This window comes from Staurois parvus, unplaced genomic scaffold (genome assembly GCF_062004578.1).
Source record: "Staurois parvus isolate SC_StPar_1 unplaced genomic scaffold, SC_StPar_1.0 ptg000201l, whole genome shotgun sequence".
In the NCBI taxonomy this organism is placed as follows: Eukaryota; Metazoa; Chordata; class Amphibia; order Anura; family Ranidae; genus Staurois; species Staurois parvus.
Window position 1 is genome coordinate 630383 of NW_028317997.1, and position 24375 is coordinate 654757.

A 24375-nucleotide genomic window follows, 5' to 3' on the forward strand; every position below is an offset into this window, starting at 1 on the left:
AATCAGTGATCACATGATCGGGACCTCGTACAGAGGTCCCGTCCGACGATTGGTGTTTCACTGTGTCCGGAGGACACAGCGGGCACCGGATCGCGGTGGTGCGCGCTCCCAGGGCTCCCAGCAGGGGGACGGCAAGAGGTTAAACAATTTTGGCACGATAAATCACATACAAGGTACCATTACACTAGGATAGTGTGCAAACATAATACAAATACAGATTTTGGGCACTTATACTAACAATAATTACAAATACATTACTTGTTTAGTTAATATATAATTGCATTTTTGGGTTCAAATACTGTATATACCAATTTTTAAATGTAAACGTTTGAAGGCAAGGTTAGAGATAATTAACAGGGGATGCTGACTGTACTAGTTAGTACATATAAAACCTTTTTGTGAGATTGCAGAAATAAATTAAGTAAAATAAATAAATGAATTAATTTTAAACATATAATATACAATAAAGTCCAACTGATCAAAAAGATGTCCAAAAATAAAAGTCCAAAATAGTGTCCACAAAGATCCCAAAATTTTCCACTCTTTTCATCCAATAAAAGGATTGACTCCTATTTCATCCAAAATGCACCTCGAAGTAAAAAAAAATAATAATATCTAGTGCATTACCTTAATAATAATAATAATAATAATAGCAATAATCACCCCGTGCAACCAAAATACACTTTTGTGCAAAAAAAAAAAAATTATATATATATGTATTCAAATCCAAATTATTTTCTTATAGTGCATTTAATCACACAAATCAAACTGTGAGCACTCTGTGGTCACTGCAATTCAGTGTCTACCATCAACCAACACACAGTAGTACTAAATACTATTACCCTCTATGAGTATTGAAATGCTCAAACAATATTATGAAACAATATTCCTCCACATTCTCTTCAAAGAAGTTTTTTCCAAGGTCCTCAGAAAGATAAGAAGGGTCTCAGGACTAGTATTCAAAGCATAGGGATAACTTTTTTATTCATCACTTACATTCAAATTCAAAAATATCAGCTCCAGACATGGTTCCAAGCTTTTTCTCTCAAACACTATAGAAAACCATGTGTAGAAAACCAACAAAATGGCCGCGGCGACACTTCCGGTCTACGTACGTGTGTCTTGACTTCACTCCCCTAATGCGTTTCGTCACTTCTGGACTTCGTCTGAAGGGATCTTCGTCTGTACTAGTTAGTGTGAACTATGCTGTAGTTCTAAGACTTTTTACACCGTCAATGCTTATGGTGAGGTTGCCATGTTGTGCAGCATGCAAAATCTTCTCACTGTGTATTGGCAGTTTCTGGGTGTTCCCCAGGGGCTTGGACATGGTATTTGTAAGTATAAATTCTTTGAGTCTGCAGTAGAAATGACATTTCAGATCTGTTCATTTTATTACATAGACACAAACTGATGTTTGAATAAACCTCCTGATCTTCTACATGCAATTCCATGGACTTGATGGATGGCGTGCTTGAAGATGAGTCAAACCAGACAAGACTTTACTGTCCCATTGAATGGACTGAGCTTTGGATGTTTAGCCACTATTAAAAAGAAAAAATTGTTAAAATTGTATTTGTTAAATAGAGATTTTTTTTTTGGGAAGTTATTATTATATTATCAAATGTTACACCCTGAATTTCTTACTTCACCAACCACACATTCCTTACCCTGGTCTACCTTATTTACAGCACATAATGGAGCCTGACGTTAACATTAATGTACTTTTTTCCAATAGCATTGTATTTGATATAAATTGCGTTCTCATAACACTCACTATAGGCATGCAACTAGGACAGTGGTCGGCAAGCCGCGGCTCGCGAGCCACATGCGGCTCTTTACACGCTTTAATGCGGCTCTTGTGTGCCGGGCGCCCGCTCCCCTCCCTCCTCTCGGGCGGCAGGGACTCTGCAGCGTGATCCAAAAAAAAACAGCCAGGGCAGCGCGCTCAAATGCAATGATTGGCCAGTCTCGCTGCCACTCACATCCTGATAGCCAGTGATTGGCTGTCAGGATGTGTGTAGGCGGGGCAGCGTGACGAACGTGAGAGGAGCTAGGCTCCTCTCAAAGTCAGCCCTGAAGACCGGAACGGCGCGGGAACACGGCGAGAGGAACGCACGGAGCAAAGGTAAGTGAATTGACACAGGGGGGACTTGGCTTACTACTTGCTACTTACTTACTACTACTATATGGGGGATGAATTAATATGGGGGATGAATTACTATATGGGGGATGAATTACTATAGGGGGGATGAATTACTATATGGGGGATGAATTACTATATGGGGGATGAATTACTATATGGGGGATGAATTACTATAGGGGGGATGAATTACTATGGGGGATGAATTACTATATGGGGGATGAATTACTATAGGGGGGATTAATTACTATATGGGGGATGAATTACTATAGGGGGATTAATTACTATATGGGGGATGAATTACTATAGGGGGAATGAATTACTATAGGGGGGATGAATTACTATAGGGGATGAATTACTATATGGGGGATGAATTACTATGGGGGATGAATTACTATATGGGGGATGAATTACTATGGGGGATGAATTACTATAAAAACTTATTGAAACTAAAAACAGTGTACCATCCTATGTATTTTCAGTTTTAAAAATGTGGCTCTCAAAATAAATTTCAATCGTGGTTTTGGCGAGATTTGGCTCAGTTGAAAAAAAAGGTTGCCCACCACTGAACTAGGAGAAGAAGAGAAAAAAAAAACAAAAAGAAAAATGGTGGGACATATCTGTGCTGCCTTGAACTAAAACAAAAAGAAATGTCACATTTCTACCTTTTTGCTGCTTGACTGTACCCACTGAGACTAAACTAACTGTATTACTGGCAGCCAAAATGTCCAGGTCAAAATGTCTGATGAAACTTTATAATTACATCTTTTCCAATAAGACAAATCTGAGGTTAGCACAGGATGTGGCTTTAATTCATGGTGGAATAGTCTTGTTTCGATTCTTGGCACTCTAAATACCAACTCTTGATTTGTGCAATTATAATTATAAATGTTGGAAAATGGCTGTAAGGCTTTATGTAGGGGTCAAGGATTGGAGGGTTTAGCTTACGGTTTGGGATTACAATTGTGGTTAAGGTTTTAGGTGGAAGTTAAATGTTCAAGGTTCAGTTTAACTGTGTGGTTATATGTCAGAGTGTGGTTTGGGTGTTAGAAGTTATGGGTCAAGTGTTAAGACACAGTAGGCCAGGCCAGGACTGGGAATTTGAGGGGGAAGTCTTAAGCTGGCAGAATGCCAGTAGAATTTTGTTTGAAAATCTTCATTCGATTTTACAGATCTGGATGAAGTTTTAGGGTCCTTTGAATTTACTTTTTTTTAAAAGAAACTTTATTTGGTTTATTGTTGACATAACATCAACCAACGTTCACTGTCGAAGGGTTAGCATGGCAACATAGCGTAATTGACAATTTACAGACAGTTTAATCAAGGCAGTAAAGTATAGTGAACCAATAGGAACACTTAGGTGACCCCTGAGTTGAGGAGGATATGCACTTATAGTTTTCAGTATAAGAAAAAGAACCCGTAGAAGAGCTATAGGAATTAAGAAAGATGTTGTGTTTTTGGGGGCCACTACTGAGTGGGAGAGTAGATGTAAAAATGATGTGGAGACATAGATGAAAGATGTTGGGAGAAAGATGGATAACGATATGTTGTCTAATAGCCATTAATGAGACTGGAGTTGAAGGTGAAGGTAAATATCATGTATGTAGACTAGAAAAAAAAATAGAAAGGAAGGAACGGGAAGGAAATGGAACAAGAAAACTGGAATTAGAAGAGTGGGGGGAGGGATGGAGAAAAAGAAAGGGGGGAGGAGGGTGGGTATAGTAACACTTCCCCAGGAAGACAGCGACGTCAGCACCGAAGAGCCAGAGAAGATAATAAGGTAATGTGTCGTGCAATGCTATGTAATATAATGCATTGTAATGTGCTGTAAGTCTTCACAAGTTATTGTTGGAAAAGAGGACGAAGAAAAAGAAGAGAAATAAGGGGATAGGGGAGGGAAATGTAAGAGGAGAGGAATTCAATGCCTAGTACTAATGGGAGAGCAGCAACAAGTAGACTCATCAAACACCATGTATCTTAAAAATGTTTACATTGAGTGAAAACAAGACAATATAGCAAAAAAATTAACATTATGGAACCAGTTTCTATACTTTAGAGCCTTGGAAAGAGGACTGTTGCTCCGGGGCAGGAAATAATCTTGCAATATAAAGTCTCCACTTTCAAGTAAAGTAATCCGCTCCATAGTTATAAGATGTTGTTATTGCGTTGAGCCGGTCTAGGCGGAGGAGGGCGTTGAGATCTTGTTTAACATCCGCGATGGTTGGTGGATATTTGGAGACCCATTTTTTTAATATAGCTCTTCTTGCTGCCAATAGGCAGGTGGAAAACCACGGTTTATTGGCCCGGGATGCAGCAAGCTGTGTATAGGAAATTGTTGAGGTAGATAGGTCCAAATTGCCAAAGAGAAGAAATAGAGGATCTTTGGGCAATTGAAGACTGGTTATAAAAGTTATAAAGTTGAGTAATGGGTTCCAGAAGTTAGATACAGATGAACAGAGCCAAAATCTGTGTTGTAGTGAGGGTTTGTAAGCTCCACAAAGCGGACAGGTAGATCCGGAAGGATCGGCTCTTAAGTATAGGCAAGGCTTATAAGCATGATGCATAATTTTGAACTGCTGCTCACGCCGAAACTCAGAATTAAATGCACATGTAGTGTTGAATCTGGTAAGGATTTGGTCCACAGTAAAGGCATTGTCAAAGTCCCTTATCCAAGAGTTAATAGCAGTGGAAGTTTCTAGTGGTTTTGTATAATGTAGATTTAGGGAGCCATAGATATTGGATATTTAGTATTTCTGGCTAGAACATCTATCATTGATGTGCGAAATCATGCGAAATCGTGCGAAATTGTATAGATTTATTCAGGACCACCGAGTTCACAAAATTCCGGACTTGTAAAATGTGCAGAAAGTGGTGGTGGTGGTGGGGGGGGGGGGGTAAGTTGAAGGAGCTAAGAAGTTGTTGAAGAGGTAGGGGGGAACCAGAAGAGGTGTCAAACAATTGGCTTATAAATTTGAGATCCTAGGAATACCACATTTCATATGCTGCATATTGTTGAGGGACAGAAAAAGAAGGATTATGATGGATAGGAAGAAAGCGAGATAGCCAGGGAGAAACTCCTATTACAGTTCGAATTTAGAATGGCCGTGAGTTCATATGGATGGCCATGGCTGACTCAAGTTGGTAGTTAGAGTATGTGGACGATTGGGTCAACAAATGAATGCAAACGCGTAAGATGCATATAAGAAATTATAAGTTTGAATGTTAGGGAGACCAAGACCCCCCTCGCATCTAGGGAGAAACAACTTATGCAGCGCAATGTGTGGGCGACGCCCTCTCCACAAAAATTGGAGATCACCTTGTTGAGTTTGGTGATATCCGTATGGCTAAGCGGAGGGGGGGGGGGGTTGGGAATAGTTTGAAGGGGATATAATAGTTTTGGGAAACTCACCATCTTGAAAAGGTGAGCTCACCCCATAAGTGATAATGGCAGGTCTTTCCACATCTCCAATTCCCGTATGATTTTTTGAATTACTGGTGAATAGTTAAGTATAGAGACGAAGAAAGTTTCCATATTTTAATGCCCAAATATGTGATGTGGCTTGTAGTTATTTTGAAAAGTGAATTTTGCGCCCATATAGGGGGGCGTGCATGGTAAAGTGGGAAGACTTTGCTTTTTGTGAAATTTATGCGTAGGCCTGAACAATGTCGGAAAGCCGAGAAAGTGTCATATATATATATGGTAAGTCTAAGGCTGGGTTGGATGTAAATATTAAAATATCATCTGCGAATAGCGCTAATCGCAAATCTTGCTGTGCCAATTGGATTCCATGAAGCTGTGAGTGAAATATGAGGAACCGGGCTAGAAGTCCTAAGGCTAGATTGAAGAGCAAGGGGGATAACGGACATCCTTGCCTTGTTCCTTTATGAAGTAGTATGGGATTGCAAATTCGGCCTGCCGCTATTACCTGTGCCGTTGGTGCTGAGTACATAGCGTGAATTAAATGTGTAAAGGGACCTGAAAAACCAAACTTCTGCAGTGCTAAATGGAGACACTGAAAACTGACGTTATCGAAGGCTTTTTCAGCATCAAGGGAGATAATCGCTAGATCCTGGAGTGTGTTATTTTTGGCTTGGTGTAAAACGGTTAAAACTTTGCATATGTTTGACATGGCCGATCTACCCTGTATGAAACCCGCCTGTGAAGGATGAATTAGAGAGGGCAGAATAACGGCTAAACGGTTAGCAATAATTTTGCGTCTACACCGTGTTCCAAATTATTATGCAAATGATATTTTTCTCATTTACCTAAATAATTGATGTAAATAACAGTCGGCATAATTCTCATGTTATCAACTATTAAGAGTACAATTCACATTTTATTGAACAAACCTCCTAATTAGAGATGAGCGAATTATTCAAAAATTCGATTCGGCTGATTCGCCGAATTTGTGGAATAAATTTGATTCGATGCGAATTTATTCGCTGCGAATTTAACTTATACAAAGGGTTTCTAGGCTTCAGAGAGCCTTTATATTAGTGCAGAACACTGTACCTTTAATTTAAATGCCCTTGGAGTCTGCTGGGGAAGAGAAATAATACTGTCAGTCAGTATGACATGCAGATGAGTGCCGTCGATCTTAGAATCACCGCACACTTCACTCATTTGGGCAGTCACGGGGCCAAAACCAGAGTGTGGAGCCACAGTGTGGCGGTGGAGGCAGCAGCAATGGGAGGCCATACAGCACCCTATGACAAAATGGAACCCACCAGCAGTGTGAGGAGACCTGAAAGTGGCACATGGCAGAGTGTGGCGATGGAGACAGCAGCAATGGGAGGCCGTACAGGGACCCATGACACACTCTGGACCTGGCAGCAGCATGAGGAGGCGGTACAGGGGCCCATGGCAAGAAGAAGAAGAAGAAGAAGATGAGGATGAGGATGAGGATGAAGAAGAAGAAGAAGTAGGATGAGGATGAAGAAGAAGAAGAAGAAGAAGTAGGATGAGGATGAAGAAGAAGAAGAAGACGAAGAAGAAGTAGGATGAGGATGAAGAAGAAGAAGACGACGAAGAAGAAGACGAAGAAGAAGAAGAAGTAGGATGAGGATGAAGAAGAAGAAGAAGAAGAAGAAGTAGGATGAGGATGAAGAAGAAGAAGAAGAAGTAGGATGAGGATGAAGAAGAAGAAGTAGGATGAGGATGAAGAAGAAGAAGAAGAAGAAGAAGGATGAGGAAGAAGAAGAAGAAGAAGAAGTAGGATGAGGATGAAGAAGAAGAAGTAGGATGAGGATGAAGAAGAAGAAGAAGAAGAAGAAGTAGGATGAGGATGAAGAAGAAGAAGAAGTAGGATGAGGATGAAGAAGAAGAAGAAGAAGTAAGATGAGGATGAAGAAGAAGAAGAAGAAGAAGAAGTAGGATGAGGATGAAGAAGAAGAAGAAGAAGAAGTAGGATGAGGATGAAGAAGAAGAAGAAGAAGTAGGATGAGGATGAAGAAGAAGAAGTAGGATGAGGATGAAGAAGAAGAAGAAGAAGTAGGATGAGGATGAAGAAGAAGAAGAAGAAGTAGGATGAGGATGAAGAAGAAGAAGAAGAAGTAGGATGAGGATGAAGAAGAAGAAGAAGAAGAAGGATGAGGATGAAGAAGAAGAAAAAGAAGAAGAAGAGGATGAAGAAGAAGTAGGATGAGGATGAAGAAGAAGAAGTAGGATGAGGATGAAGAAGAAGAAGAAGAAGAAGAAGTAGGATGAGGATGAAGAAGAAGAAGAAGAAGTAGGATGAGGATGAAGAAGAAGTAGGATGAGGATGAAGAAGAAGAAGAAGAAGAAGTAGGATGAGGATGAAGAAGAAGAAGTAGGATGAGGATGAAGAAGAAGAAGAAGAAGAAGTAGGATGAGGATGAAGAAGAAGAAGAAGAAGTAGGATGAGGATGAAGAAGAAGAAGTAGGATGAGGATGAAGAAGAAGAAGAAGAAGTAGGATGAGGATGAAGAATTCCAGTGCAGCAAAAAGTGTATCTGCAGAGAGCTCCGCTATTTCTGACAGTTCTCTGACAGTTCCTTCACATTTACAGCGGTTGAAACATTGTATCTATTTGTTTCCGAATAAAAACATCTGTATCCTAAATGGAAACAAATAGATACAATGTTTCAACTGCTGTAAATGTGAAGGAACTGTCAGAGAACTGTCAGAAATAGTGGAGCTCTCTGCAGGGACACTTTTTGCCGGCTGTAGAAGGGATGAAAATCGGCCGATCGGGGAAAATTCGATTCGCGCATCCGAAGTTTGCTAATATTCGGATTCAACGCGAATCAAATTTTTCCTAAAATTCGAAACGAATTCCACTTCGCCAGGTTCGATTCGCTCATCTCTACTCCTAATGATAACAGGATTTTTGTTCCAAATTATTCTGCACAGGAAGTTTCAAAACACTTTATAGGTTGTAAAGAACTGAAAATTGTCATTTGTTGTGTTTGCAGCATATTTACTGAAATCAAAAGCTATTTCAATCAAACTTTTAACAACATTTTAACTTTTTAAACGTTTGAACCGGTCACGTTACATTGTAACATAGGACCCCTTATTTGATAGCAGATCACAAGTCTTGCATCCATTGAACTTGTGAGTTTTTGGACAGTTGCTGCTTGAATTTGTTTGCAAGATGTCAGAATAGCCTCCCAGAGCTGCTGTTTGGATGTAAACTGCCTCCCACCCTCATAGATCTCTTGCTTGAGGATGCTCCAAAGGTTCTCAATAGGATTGAGGTCAGGGGAGGATGGAGGCCACGCCATGACTTTCTCTCCTTTTATCCCCATAGCAGCCATTAATGCAGAGGTATTCTTTTCAGCATGAGATGGTGCATTGTCATGCATGAAGATGATTTTATTACGGAAAGCATAGTTCTTCCTTCTGTACCAGGGAAGAAAGTGGTCAGTGATAAACTCCACATGCTTTGCAGAGGTCATCTTTACACCTTCGGGGACCCTAAAGGGGCCGACCAGCTCTGTTCCCATGATTCCGGCCCAAAACATGACTCCACCACCGCCTTGCTGATGTCGCAGCCTTGTTGGAACAGGGTGGCCGTCCACCAACCATCCACTACTCCATCCATCTGGACCATCCAGGGTTGCACGGCACTCATCAGTGAACAGGACTGTTTGAAAATTAGTCTTCATGTATTTTTCTGCCCAATGCAGCCGTTTCTGCTTGTGAGCATTGGTTATTGGTGGCCGAATAAAAGGTTTATGCACAGTTGCAAGACTCTGGAGGACTCTACACCTTGATGTCCGTGGGACTCCAGAGGCACCAGCTGCTTCAAATATCTGTTTGCTGCTATGTAATGGTATTTTAGCAGCTGCTCTCTTGATCCGATACATGGATCTGGCAGAAATCTTCCTCAATGTGCCTTTATCTGCACGAACCCGTCTGTGCTCTGAATCAGCCACAAATCTCCTAATAGTGCGATGATCACGCTTAAGTTTTCGTGTTAATGTTTTCATACCTCGTCCAAGGCATTGAACTATTTCACTCTTTTCGGCAGCAGAGAGCTCCTTTTTATTCCCCATATTGCTTGAAAATGGTGCTCTGCTTAATAATGTAGAACACCCTCCTTTAGTAGTTCTTCTTTAAACTGGACTTACTGTACCTGCCAATCTAATTATCACAGGTGTCCGAGATTGTTTTCAGTGATCAAAAGAGCCCTGACACACAATGCCATCCATGAGTTAAACTGAAAATCAAAATATTGAATCTTTGTGTCACTTAAATAGAATTTGCATAATAATTTGGAACGCGGTGTAGATTTAAGAGAGATATTGGTTGGTATGAGCCCGGGTCAGAAGGGTCCTTGTCTTTTTTAGCTATTAATTTTATGTGGGCTTGGAAGGCTGATGGGAGATAGGCCCCTCCCTCCTGAATTGACTGGTAAACCGACTGTAGGGTAGGGGACAGGATTTTAGCCATGAGCTTAAAAAACCCTGAAGTGTAGCCGTCAGGGCCAGGGGCTTTGCCGTTTCCTAGAGATTTTATGGCCGCAAGAATATCAGATTGTGAAATAGTGGCATTTAGGGATTGTAGTGCGATTGGATCAATTTGAGGTAGAGTGACACTGTCTAGAAAGGAGTTGGCTTGAGATAGGTCTATAGGATCAGGACCACTGATTCGCAAAGAAGTTTTCTAAAATGGAGATGAGTTCTTCCGGGGAGTGTTTTAACATTCCCTGGGAATCTCTCAAAGATGTAAATTGTGTCGGGGTGAATGGCTTCCGGCATAGTCGTGCAAGCAATTTGCCTGGCTTGTTTCCAAATTTATGGTACTGTAAGTCAAGGTAGGATTGGTGTATAAATACTTGGGCCGCCGCCCAGGTGTCGAATTGATGTTTAGCTTCCGCCCATGCTTTCCTGTGTTCCTGTGTATTAGACGGGGTAGAACCCAGCAATCCCAACAGCCGCAGCGTCGCTTTGGTCGGAGCAAGGCACAAATATTAACAAATGAACCAGAGGTATAAATATTCTAACAAATAGAACTAACTGGGTTAACACATAACAGCGAGTAAATTGCATCAAAAACAACTCACAGGGCTGACCAAAGGCTGGGTTTGATGCAAGGGCTTGTGGCATGAAAAACTGTATAGGTAGTAGTTAGGTCAAGTGAGGGAAATAAAATAAATGGTTTCTATGAGGCAGTGAGGCGTTTTGGAGGAGGAGAAGTTAATAATAATAATAATGCATTGACGTTTAGGAGGGTCTTTGTGGGGGCTTTGTTGGTCTCTGGGGCCAGATGTTTGGGCCGGATGGTGAGGAGATAGTGAGACGTCAGAGCCAGATAGGGTATCCTGAAGAAATTGATGGGCTTCCTCTGGGTGAGCAAAGGATTTTGCATCCCCTGATGGTGTGGTGAACCTTAGGGGTTTATTTACTAAAGCTGGAGAGTCCAAAATCAGACTCCCTTCTGCATAGAAACCAATCAGCTTCCAGGTTTCATTGCCAAAGCTTCATTGAACAAGCTGAGGTTAGAAGCTGATTGGTTTCTATGCAGAAGGGAGTCTGATTTTGGACTCTCCAGCTTTAGTAAATAAACCCCTTAGTGTCGCCGGTTACGCCAGAGTGAATTTGATACCTTTTTGGTGGAGAGTGAAACATATTTGCTGGAATACCTTCTATTTACGTGAGACTTCCTGCGACTAATCAGTGAATAAGAGCAGCTTATGACCCTCTATCTGCAGGGAGCGGGAATTGTGAAAAGAGTTAAGGATGGCCACACGATCAGCATAGTTGAGATATTTAACAATCACTGAACGCGGCGTGTGGCGTTCGTTAGAGGGCAGCCCTAGGCGATGAGCTCTTTCTACTTGGCAGGGGGTAGTCAGACCCAGAGCTGTGGGAATACGTATTGAACAGAGTTCCGGGAGGGCCCCTGAATTATAGGATTCTGCAAGGCCTACAATACGCAAATTGTTTCTGTGTGAGCGGTTTTCCAAGTCATCTAGCTTGTCTAAAATATTTTGCTGTATATGATCGGGTAGTTGCGCGCCCGCTTGCATCGCTTGGACTTCGTCTTCTAGATCTGAAAGGCGCTGTTCTGCCTCAGAAAGACGTTTAGATGGGTCGCCCAGATCTTTCCTAAGCTGATCAATTCCCGTAGTGACTGCTCTGTCTACTGCTTGTGTAATAGTTGGCAATAATATGGAAGAGACTGCCTGTGCAATTTTCTCATAGAGATCTGTGGGACTACAGGTGCCAGAAGGGAGTGTCACAGCTGCTAGCAGAGTGTCCTGTCATACCTCCTCCAGGTCCGGCACTCTGCACTGTGTCTGTGCCTGTGTCTGTGCTGCTGCATATGTTTTTGGCCATTTTGGCTGCAGGAGGGGGAGAGCTGCATCCCTACGTCCGCATGGCGGGTTCAGAGCTGGACGGCGCCAGCCAGAGGTAGCGTTCCATGGCAGTGGAGCTGTGCCCTTATCAGGGGGTGACTCCTGGGCAAGTTTGTAGATGTCCCCGAGGCAGATAGTTGGCGTTATATGCCGGAATCCCGGGAGCCGCGAGTCCCGTGATCTACAGAATCCGGCGCCGGAACCGTAAGTCCCAGAAGTTTACTTTTTGAAGGCAAGAAAGACTGTTCTGGCCAACATTTTTTATGAACATTTGAAAGTAAATCAAATTGTGTATGGCCAGCTTAAGGCTTTGCTTTAGATTTACCAAAAACCATATAATATGGGATCAAAGCTAAACAACACTTTCAATTGTATCCAATTAGGCAGGTCCTTACACTTCATAGTTGAAGGTAATTCTAAAGGAAATTTGGAAGAAATTGGATAGAAAATTGTATAATGTTTGGCCAGCCTAAGTGTTAAGGGTTTACCTTAAGGTTTTAGGTAGGATAGGTTTAGTGTTATGATGCTTTCTAGACATTTTGCAACATATGAACAGTCAGGGAAGCTGAAGGGAATGTTCTTACTCTTGATGTTGAAAGCTCCATGCTTGAAACGACCAACAATTAATATAAACATCTTTAAATAGACAGTTACCATTACATTTCCTTTAGAGAAAATGTTTCGGACAGACATTATAATTTGTGCTCTCAAATCTAGCTTTTGAGGAAGCAATCTTTATCTGTGCTCATACCAACGTTTCCATTAGTAATCATAAACACAATGAAGTAAACATTGAATTCTGTGTCAGATATCTGATGTCATTCATGTTTTCTACTTGTGTTGCTTGTTCTTGGTTTAGTGAACAGCCTGAAGAATCTTTTACTTTGTCTCTTAACCTTTGTTTTATTCATAAAAGAAAAATAAATGGGTGAACACCTACCATATCTTTAAAACAATCTAAAATGTCTATGTTTAGGAAATAATTGTCTATAGTTTAATAAAGTTTTCTAAAAACAGAATTCAGTTTTGACTCACATTCAAAAAGAAAAGTTACAAATATTAATATTTGTAACAAATAAATATTAATATTTGCAAGATTTGATCTTCAAATATTTGTTTGCATCTAATGTGTGCATAATATGTTTAGCATAAAACCTCAAAGGGTTGAATGGAAAGTTGTACAATATTTAACCCGCAGACAAAGGAAGGGGAATTGCTTTTTTGAAGCTTGTCCCTTGATACACCTGAATCAATATTAGGCTTCAGTTGACTGATTGCATAGACTCATATTTTTATAGGAACTGACAACTTTTGTGCTAAATGGGTGTTAGGGATCCGGGTGTGACCAGAAATGTGTGGACTGACACAGGGAAGTAGCAGGCTTCAGGAACACAGGCATAGTCAGGGCTGGAGAGCTGGAATGGTCAAGCAGGCCGTTAGGTACTGTCAGGCACCGCCCGGCGGGATCTCTAGTATCCACAGAACGGGATTCCCCAGGGCGCGGAGTCTAAGCCCCAGTCTGCCTTTTCACCAGAGCCCCTGATGGTGGGGATGGACTTGGCGCAGGACTGAGACCAGGTCGCGGCCCCTGAGTGCACCCAACTGTGGTAGAGGGGTCCGCCGAGGTTATGTACTGTGGGAAAGCCTGATGTGAAGAGGCTGGCAGACCTGGTAACAGGGACTGATCCGTGCGAGATGGATGGATGGATCGCCTGAGTAGCGTCAGGCGTAGTCAGGCAGGCCAGGTCAGCAACGTGCGGGCAGCGAGGTACGGGAGGAGCAGGCAGAGAATAGTCAGGGTCACAAGCCGGGCTCAGTAACTCACGGGCAGCGCGGTACAGGGGATCAGACAGAAGGATGGTCAGGCAAGCCAGGGGTTCAACAGGAGACGGTCAGCAGAGGTCAGGATCAAGCAGGGTCAGCAACAAGGCAGGAACACAGGTTACCAGGTACAGGGGCTCATGGAAAAACATACACCAAGGCCCTGATCACAGGTCTGGCAATTCCTTAAATACACCCCCTGCAATCAGCCCCAGGTGTTGGCTGACTGCAGGACTGAGCTTCTGGCTGCTGAGAGCACCCACTGGTCAGCCCTGGTACTGCAGCCCACACGGCAGGTGAGTCCCACCACCAGTGCTGAGTCCATTCCTGACAATGGGTCTTTTGAGTGTAGTACTTTCTAGAGAGGGACACATAGAACCCCTTTGTAGTTCGGTATCCTAGGATACATATCTTCAGCATTCTCTCCAAACCAGGGGCGGACTGACAACTCATGAGGCCCCCGGGCATAGGGGATCATGGGGCCCCTGTGTCCTTGCCCAAACTCAAAAAAGCCTATGAAAAAGGTACAGGGGCATGTCATGGGGCCCCCTACTGACCCAGGGCCCTTGGGCAGTGCCCGAGTATCCAAATGGTCAGTCCTGCTCCAAACATTTTTTTATGTTAATTCTGCTTCACAACATATAATGTAGAATTTGCAGGGAAAAATTATTTTCAGAAAAATAAAACAAGGCTTGTTTATTAGTTTTCTCTACAAACCTCATAATGCATTTAGCTGTCATAATACATTTCTTCTTTTTCTTGGAATACAATTCTTATTCAGCAGTAGGGTGAGATGCAATTTCAGAATCAGGTTTAAAATACCGCTTTTGGGGGATGAAAAAAGAGTTCATTTCAGATCTTATCCAGCAAAATAACTAAAACAATCTTTAGAGTTATAGCAATATCTTGTGGCTGAGCACACATTAGACTACTGCAGATGTAATCTCATCAGGAAATGGCTGTTGGTAAGGAAAGCTGGCCATACATCAACAGATTTCTTTAGTTCAGCCTGCAGGCTAAATAAAAGAAATCCAATGGTTTCCTCTGTCCACTCTAAACGCTGCAGATTGAAAAATCTTTCACTGCAGCTATTATATTTATTATAGGTACTTATATAGCGCTGTCAATTTATGCGCTTTACATATTTTGTACATTCACGTTAGTCCCTAACCCCCAAGGGTTATACAATCTAAGGTCCCTAGCTCACATTCATACATACACATACTAGGGCCAATTTAGACAGGAGCCAATTCACCTACCAGCATGTCTTTAGAGTGTGGGAGGAAACCCACGCAGACAAAGGGGGAACATGCAAACTCCAGGCAGGTAGTACCATGGTTGGAGTTCGAAACAATGACCTTAGTGCTGCTAGGCGGAAGTGCTAACCACTTAGCCACTGTGCTGCCTTTTATTGTGACAGCTGGTGCTAATGGTGCTTAAAGGTATTAAGCGGTTTTACACTATGGGATGTCCCCTTCTGTTTCTTTATATATGGTGATGCCAAACCCTACCTGTGGAGGTGAGGAGAAAGTTGGCTCCCTGGAACTTGTCTATTATCAGTCATGGTTCACTCCAAGGAGAGGTGATCACAAATTGCAAAACTCAGTTTACTGGGATAGTCCTACAAGCGCAAATTACCATTCTAGAGATAGGTGGTCATTAGATGATGGTGAGTGTCAGTCCATGTGAGGCACTATTTTGAGCACAGTGGGGCACCTGTTGTGTTCTGGGAAGAGTTTACAATCAAGATATGAAATTAAGAGTTGAACACCAGCACTCTGCACTTATTTCACTGTTTTGGGACTGAGTTATATTATATTTTATTGTTTTATGCACATATTATGTGCGGTCTATATGGTTACTTATTTATGGTGCTAGTGGTTGTCAGAATACCGGAATAGGCATGCATGTAATTGAATGCAAGTGCTGTTCAGCTGAAAATTTTCAATCAAAGAATGTTGGAAGAAGTGGTGTCAATAAGGCCACCCACTGCTCAGATTCTGGCTGTTTTTTTTTATTTTGTTGAGTAGAATGGCTGGGCAAGACATTGCAGCTACAAAAGACATTTAACAGCCTTATGCAGCTTCTTCATATATAACATTCTCTGGATACCAGGAAAGAGCTCTGGGGGAAAACCCCCACTCATCTCAATGCATTTCAAATATTGTTAGGATGCTAACCTATGTGCACCTATGCCTTCATAATGGATAACTGCAGAAGGAAGTGGTCCAAAATAATGGAAGTGAAGCAATCCAATCAAGGGGCGACATATAGATGGCGCCATTTTTGTACCCCTTTTGAAAATGATAATTGCTTGCTGTCTCTAGACTCAATATCTTTAGACACAGACCTAAAAAAAGCATGCAGGTCAGCCAAGTTTTTATGAAATCAGAACTCTTCATTGGCAAAAATGTTCTGAATCCGTAACCTTAAAAAATTCTAAAGCCTTTGGATTAGCATGACACCAAGGGAACTAGCATATCAGCAATGGCAGCCTCCTTACTTCCATACTACAGGTCTCCTGGTGTGGTGAGTGAGAAATTGAAACTCCCCTTTAATACACCTCATAAATACTGGCATATAGAAGCTGCCCAAAGCAGCATATAAAGAGGTACTACGAAATCATATGCTAACATAAAAACAAAACAAAATAAAACAAAAAAACCCACAGTTGTCTCTCAAATGCCTAGCTTTAAAATTTGTATTATATTAAGCAGTTTACTAGAGCAACAATGTAAAATGTTGTATGCGTAGAGCTGGACTCAAAATCAAATAGTTTATGTATTCTCCCCTTCATATCAATACAATTATTAATTACTCTGCCATTGTCCTCTCTTCATTTCTTAATTTCATATTGCAATATTTTAGATTTTTCTGAAAAAATTCTAAAGTCTTTGGATTAGCATGACCCCAAGGGAACTAGCATATCAGCAATGGCAGCCTCCTTACTTCCATACTACAGGTCTCCTGGTGTGGTGAGTGAGAAATTGAAACTCCCCTTTAATACACCTCATAAATACTGGGAAATAGAAGCTGCCCAAAGCAGCATATAAAGAGGTACTACGAAATCATATGCTAACATAAAAACAAAACAAAATAAAACAAAAAAACCACAGTTGTCTCTCAAATGCCTAGCTTTAAAATTTGTATTATATTAAGCAGTTTACTAGAGCAACAATGTAAAATGTTGTATGCGTAGAGCTGGACTCAAAATCAAATAGTTTATGTATTCTCCCCTTCATATCAATACAATTATTAATTACTCTGCCATTGTCCTCTCTTCATTTCTTAATTTCATATTGCAATATTTTAGATTTTTCTGAAAAAATTCTAAAGTCTTTGGATTAGCATGACCCCAAGGGAACTAGCATATCAGCAATGGCAGCCTCCTTACTTCCATACTACAGGTCTCCTGGTGTGGTGAGTGAGAAATTGAAACTCCCCTTTAATACACCTCATAAATACTGGGAAATAGAAGCTGCCCAAAGCAGCATATAAAGAGGTACTACGAAATCATATGCTAACATAAAAACAAAACAAAATAAAACAAAAAAACCACAGTTGTCTCTCAAATGCCTAGCTTTAAAATTTGTATTATATTAAGCAGTTTTCTAGAGCAACAATGTAAAATGTTGTATGTGTAGATCTGGACTCAAAATCAAATAGATTATGTATTCTCACCTTCATATCAATACAATTATTAATTACTCTGCCATTGTCCTCTCTTCATTTCTTAATTTCATATTGCAATATTTTAGATTTTTCTGGATTGTTCCTGACATACTGTTTTCCTTTACTTTTGCAGAGGCTAAAGATTTGATCAACAGCTTGCTTGTGCTCAGTCCCATGAAGAGGTTTACTGCTAGGTGTGTTTTACAGCACAGGTGGATCAAAACAAGTGGGCAAATGAACAGTCACAACCTGCAGAGAGAAGTTAGCATGAATATTGATCGCCATTTCCGTAACCATATGTAGAAACCGGGTACAAAAAAAAAAGAACTGTAATATTGTGATATATGATCTCTGTATTAGTTAAAAAATACTTTAAATCAGATATAGTCATATTGTACTTATCAAAGAATATTGATATCTGTAATGAATAATTTTAGAATAATGCAATATTATTTAGATGTAGATACAATCTAGGATGGAAAATTGTCAGTTGTGGAAGAAAACTATTAGCTCTTATGTGTGACTACCAATGGAAGTAGCTTTTGAAGACACTATTAACTACCAATGGAAGTAGCTTTTGAAGACACTATTAACTACCAATGGAAGTAGCTTTTGAAGACACTATTAACTTCACAGTCTAGGTTGTTCTGATGACCAGTGTCATTGGACGAGAAGGTGATGTAGATGATAATCCAAAATGTTAGTTCTCACTGCAAGAGAAATTTTCCAATGTGAACATTTGTTCTGCTGAATGAGGAAAGAACAAAGAGAGGGCGCACAGGCCTAGTGCATTACCATAAAAAATGTTTAATAATAAATAAAATAGGTGTTGTACTCACAAACAAGAATAAAGTCAAGGCACATCATAAAAGAACAGCTGGGTCAACACAGTAACAGTCCGCAATGGGGAATGTAGACATCCAATAGGCTGACGCGTTTCGAGGACTTGCCTCTTCCTCAGAGCCAGAGCCTTGACTTTATTGTCGTTTGTGAGTACAACACCTACTTTATTTCTTATTAAACATTTTTTATGGTAATGCACTAGGCCTGTGCGCCCTCTCTTTGTTCTTTCCTCATTCAGTATATTTGGATTCCCCCGGTCTGTTGAGGGCAGCAAGGTGTGCATGTTCCAGGACATTCTTAATGTGGTTGTAGCCTGCATGGAGTCCATCCCCAAGCGCAGGAGCATTTGTGTTTGCTGGTTCATCTGTTCTGCTGACTATTGTGTAAAAAAAGAATTTTCCCTCCTGCGTGGGGTAATCTCTGTAATGGGACAACAAAATAAAGCCTGTCAGGGTTTTTATCGTTAAATAAATCTTAAAGTATATCTGATCCCAAAAAGAAAAATATTATATATTGCAGTTTACAAATTCTTAGATATGATGGCTGCATTTCTTTTTTTCCCTTTTAGATATTGCAACTTACAAATTCTTAAATGTGATGACTGCATTTCTTTTTTTCCCTTTCCTTGGACTTTTTTTCTTCACTCAGTGTTCAAGCCAGTAAGATGCCTCCTGCTTTAAGCTGGGCATACACTGATCACAATTTGGTCAGTCCAGCGAGGACTGGCTTGATTTTGATCAGTGTATGGCCTCTCCTGCTCGGCAGAAGTATATTATTTAATCAATTTCTGTTGATGGGATATATCAGAAAATGTTCCAGTGAACAGCAATCGTAGCCACTGATTAGTATATTCTAACAGTGATGAATGCTGCTGACAGAATACAATGCCCTGGCAGGGGGGATTGCTCAATTCACCTGTTTTTTAAGCAGTTATAGAATAAGTTTTGTCTTCCTTTTGGATTAAAGGTTTTAACAAAATGAATAAAAGCTGACCATTGCATGCACCCTATGGTTTGTCTCAACCCTCTTAATGACACTTTCTGGACAGCTTAGTCTGTTAACCCTTTGAGGACCAAGGGACGTATTTGTCCCATGTTTTTAATTGCCTGTATCATCTGATTAAGAACTTAAAATACTTCTTTTTTTTTTGGTTTGAGTCAAAATATTAGTTCTTATCAACAAATGGATCTAGCTTTTTGCCAATTATTTCATGAAATGGCTTAGTTACGGCAACTAAAGTGTACGAACTTTAAAAACAAAAAATTGATTCTTTTGGCGTTTCGTAATCTTATGGTCCTCAAAGGGTAAAGAAATCTAAAACCTATATGACGTACTGGCAGGATTAACAGGTAAAAAAAACTATATTACAGGGAGACTTAGAAAAACAAGGACTGATGTGATAATGATATTGCCAGACTGCATTACATATGCCATTTTTAATTTTGCTCATAGTTCCACTTTAAGCTAAAACCCAACTGAACTTTCAGTTGAAATTATCTAATTATATTTCCTGAGCAGCAAAACAATAGATGTTCAAGGTCTTTTCTTTAGAAATCAGCCACAGAGCAGAAAAATGTCTCCCCTGCCAGCATGCTAATGACTGGAGAGAATGACCAATGCTCTCTGTATGGAAACAGTGTTCCCCCCCCCCTCCCCCTATAGTAATACTAATGATCATAATAACAATAGTATTCAAAGAATTTCTAAGAAAATACTACTATGAATTTTATAAAAAGAAAGCACTGAGCTACGTTATCTGATATAAACATGTAAAAGATATCAACTAATATTAAAAAAAGGGATAAATCCATGCCCGCCATGAGTGATGACAACTACCGGCATGCAAATATGAATTGCTGGCCATCTGTTTAAAAGGAGTCCCAATAATAATGTTATTCTTCATATCATGAATGAATTCTAAATGAAGAAAGACCTACTTCTCATTATCAGTGAAATTTATGAACTCTGTACCAAATGGGCTGCTTTTACAGTAGTCAAAAAATGAAAAAAAAAAAACCCTCATCCATACTATATCAAACATTCACAATGTCATCCATATACCTGGCAAATTGAATGGGGTTTGCACCAAATGGATTCCAGGACCAAATATACTGTTCTTCCAAGAAAACCAAATGGATTCCAGGACCAAATACACTGTTCTTCCAAGAAACCTAAAATAGATTGACATAAGCTGGGGCAAACCCTGCCCCCATAGCTGTGCTCTAATCTTACAAAATGAATTTAGACTTATGCAGGCCATAGATGGGGAGAAAACCGGCCAATTTTTCTTTAAAAAAAGAAAAATCGGTCGTACAAGCGGCCAACATTACCAGGAATGGTAAAAAGAAATATCGGTCGATTTTCATCCCATCTACAGCCGGCAAAAAGTGTCCCTGCAGAGAGCTCCACTATTACTTTGACAGTGCTTTGACATTTATAGCGGCTGCAACATTGTATCTATTTGTATCCATTCCGGATACAGATGTTTTTATTTGGAAACAAATAGATACAATGTTGCAACTGCTATAAATGTCAAAGAACTGTCAAAGAAATAGCGGAGCTCTCTGCAGGGACACTTTTTGCCGGACTGGAATTCTTCTTCTTCTTCATCCTCTTCTTCTTCTTCTTCCTCTTCTTCTTCATCCTCCTCTTCTTCGTCATCCTCTTCTTCGTCTTCTTCCTCGTCTTCTTCCTCGTCTTCTTCCTCCTCTTTTTCTTCATCCTCTTTTTCTTCATCCTCTTTTTCTTCATCCTCTTCTTCCTCTTCTTCATCCTCTTCTTCTTCTTTTTGTCTTCCTCTTGCAGGTCACTGCTCATGCGCAGATTTTGTATCGGTAAAAAGATCGGCCGATTTGCCCATCATTGCTGCGAAAATCTTGCCGTTCTGCAAAATCGGACGATCTTTTTTCAACTTTACCGATTAAAAAAATCTGCCAAAATACTGAAAAACGGCCAAACAATTAACCCACTAACGATCCGAAAATCAGCCGATTTTCGACCTATCTATGGCCTGCATAACAGTGATAAAAATTATGACTTCATGTGAAATGAATACAATCCAAAGGTGAAAGTGCAGAAAGCAGCCAGTAAGGATGAAAATTTAGACAGAAAAAACTTACTGTCTGAACCTCCAGGTCATGCATAAAACAAATATAAAAAAATCTAAAGTCCAAGGACAACCTGCTCATATAGAGACTGCTATAGGTTAGCCATACAAATAGCAGATTGAGATATCATTTTCCAAACAATATATAAATAAAAAAATAAAAAAATGGGGGGTTGTTATTTCTTCCCAGACAGAAAAAAGAAACAGTACAAAGAATTGTAATTGTACTAAAAGTAATATTAATTACACATTTTAAGTCCTTTTGGATAGGCTGCAATCAGAGAGAACAGGCAGATTTCAATAAAGATGGGCTGTATGTTCGAGTCGAACGTTAGTTTGACTCGAACATCGGCTGTTTGTGTGTTCCGCGAACACACGAACAGCAAGGGCATTCAGTGGGCTGTTCGCCTGCCGCACCCCAAAATGAACTGCGCCCTGACAGTGCATTGTGATTGGCCAAAGTATTGCACCTGACCACAGGTCAGGTGCAATGCTTTGGCCAATCACAGGGCATGATGATGTCACGGTGGTGACATCATCACAGTATTTAAAAACTGTCATCACGGCGCAGCTGTCAGATGGTGGGAAGCAGCATTGAGAGTGGAGCGTTTTTTTGTCAGATCAGCGGTGGTGGCAGGCATCGTGATTGGCGTTGGATCAACTTGGGGGGACATTTTTACATTTTTTGTTTTTAATAAAGGCCTTGTCAAAGACTGTCTCCTCTCATTTTTACACTACACTTTTTTTTTGTGAATGGGTAGTGGTACCATGTACCCCATACTCATTCATATAGGGCAGTGGTTCTCAACCTGTTGGTTGCAACCCCTTTGGGGGTCGAACGACCCTTTCACAGGGGTCGCCTAAGACCATCGGAAAACACATACTTCTGATGTGTAAAGAGCAGCTACTGTGTTGAAAGCAGCTGCTGTGTTAAAAGCAGCTACTGTGTTGAAAGCAGCAGTATTGGAGGTAAAACGACACTTCATGAATTATAATTACTGGGTAAATAATTTCATGGTTGGGGGTCACCACAACATGAGGAACTGTATTAAAGGGTCACGGCATTAGGAAGCTTGAGAACCACTGATATAGGGGGAGCCGGGATCTGGGGGCCTGTTGTTAAAGGGTGCTTCCAGATTCCGATAAGCCCCCCGCAGACCCCCACAACCATGGTTGAGGGGAAGAGGCCCTTGCCCGCATCAACATGGGGACAAGGTGCTTTGGGGAGGAGCCCCCCTGCCAGAAAGCACCCCCCATGTTGAGGGCATGTGGCCTGGCATGGTTCAGAAGAGGGGAGGGCGCTATCTAGACCTCGCACCTTTCCTGACCTGCTGGGCTGCATGCTCAGATAAGGGTCTGGTATGGATTTTGGGGGGACCCCCATGCCATTTTTAAAATAATTATGGCATGGGGGTTCCCCTCAAAATTCATACCAGACCCAAAGGGCTTGGTACGGATGAGAGGGGATCCAACACGTTTTTCAAAACGTTATTGACCCAGCGTGTGACCCGACCATTCTTTGCCTACTGTTTTGTACAGCACCGACCCCCCGGCTACCGACATGGCTTGTTTGACTCTGCCCTTGCTCATTCCTCCATCCATCCATCCCTCAGGGATCCCCGGGTCCCCTCAGATCAGACTCACCCTGCAGGAGCCTCCGGCAGACTCTTCTACCACTGATAGAGATATCCAGTAGCTGCGACCTGGTCCCGGAGCGCTCCAAGTCCATCCCCACCATCAGGGGCCCTGGTGAACAAGTGCTCCGGAACTTAGACTCCACACTCTGGAGAGTCTCTATCAGGGGACTGATAGAGGTGCTGTCGGGTGGACCCTTACACCAGTCCTGCATTCCTACCACCTGCCAGCAGAGTTACCTAGAGGGCTGTAAAAGTTTACAGTATACATCTCTGCCCATACTTATTGGACCATGTGTCTGTGGTCAGGTGAACCCTCTAACTGAGAGTTTGACTTTCTTCATGATAGCGGAGGGCAGGGATGGACTTTGGTGATGATATATCTGCTGGAACTGCGTGCTACTGTGGTACAACACAGGCCACAAATTCAGGAAAAGGGGCTAAATCCACCAGCTGGAAAATCAGGTGCTGTAAAGCCAGTAATTTTGCAAAGCTGGCATTGAGCAACTAAACATGGGGGTGGACTTCTCCTGTTCCAGCAGCTAGAGCAAAGAAATTTGTCAGCTCATTTCTACAGCTGGGGATGCCCGGGTAGAGGTTGGCAGAATCAGAAAAAGGTTGCATCCAGTGCTGGCCCTACTCTGCAAGGCACCATATTGAAACTCTTTCTTGCAGGAAGAGCCAAAAAGTAAATCTCTGAAACCCCTGGAGATGGTTGATGGGGAATTTTGTATCTTGGGGGTAAATGTGGACAGGAAGGAGTTAGATGGAGGAAGGGGAGTGTGGCCAATGGTTATTATTTAGTGCTCTTCCCAATAAGCTGCATGTTGAGAAGTCATGTGGTACCCAAATGACCGATGGTATTGCCACACTTGATATGTTGATAAGGCAGAGACTGCAAGTTACTATGGTGCGGTTCTCAGCATGTGTTAAAACAGGCCTACACAGCTGAGCCCTGGAGAACGGACCAGTGGATAACAGTGTCCTACACCTGTGGAGCTCTGCTATCTTGTGGAATAGGATGGTTGTTCCCCCACAATTCTATGCCCTTCCCCTGGATTACATCCTGCCTCACTGATCTTGTGCCTCTCCCTCAATTTCCTTCTCTGCTATATCTGGCGGCAAACAAGTATGGTCGAAAACCTCATCATAGTTACATAGTTTGTTTAAAAAAAAAAAAGACACAAATCCATCTAGTTCAACCAATAAAATGGAGAAAAAAAATTTACACAATACTATATTCAAAGTTGTTTCAGAGGAAGAAAAAAAAAAACACAATAAAGCATGATCCAATTTTCTCCAGCAGGGAAAAAAATTCCTTTCCGATCCCCC

General features: G+C 41.3%; 1 protein-coding gene across 1 annotated transcript in view; it reads left to right on the forward strand.

Moving 5' to 3' along the window:
* The window catches only part of DCLK3 (doublecortin like kinase 3), a 77374-nt gene extending 58062 nt beyond the window's left edge, over positions 1-19312 (forward strand). Inside the window, exon 5 of the mRNA XM_089678255.1 lies at positions 17594-19312. Coding sequence (XP_089534381.1) covers positions 17594-17763 — 170 coding nt within the window. The 3' untranslated portion in view covers positions 17764-19312. The remainder of the gene's footprint in view (positions 1-17593) is intronic.
* Positions 19313-24375: the final 5063 nt, after the last annotated feature.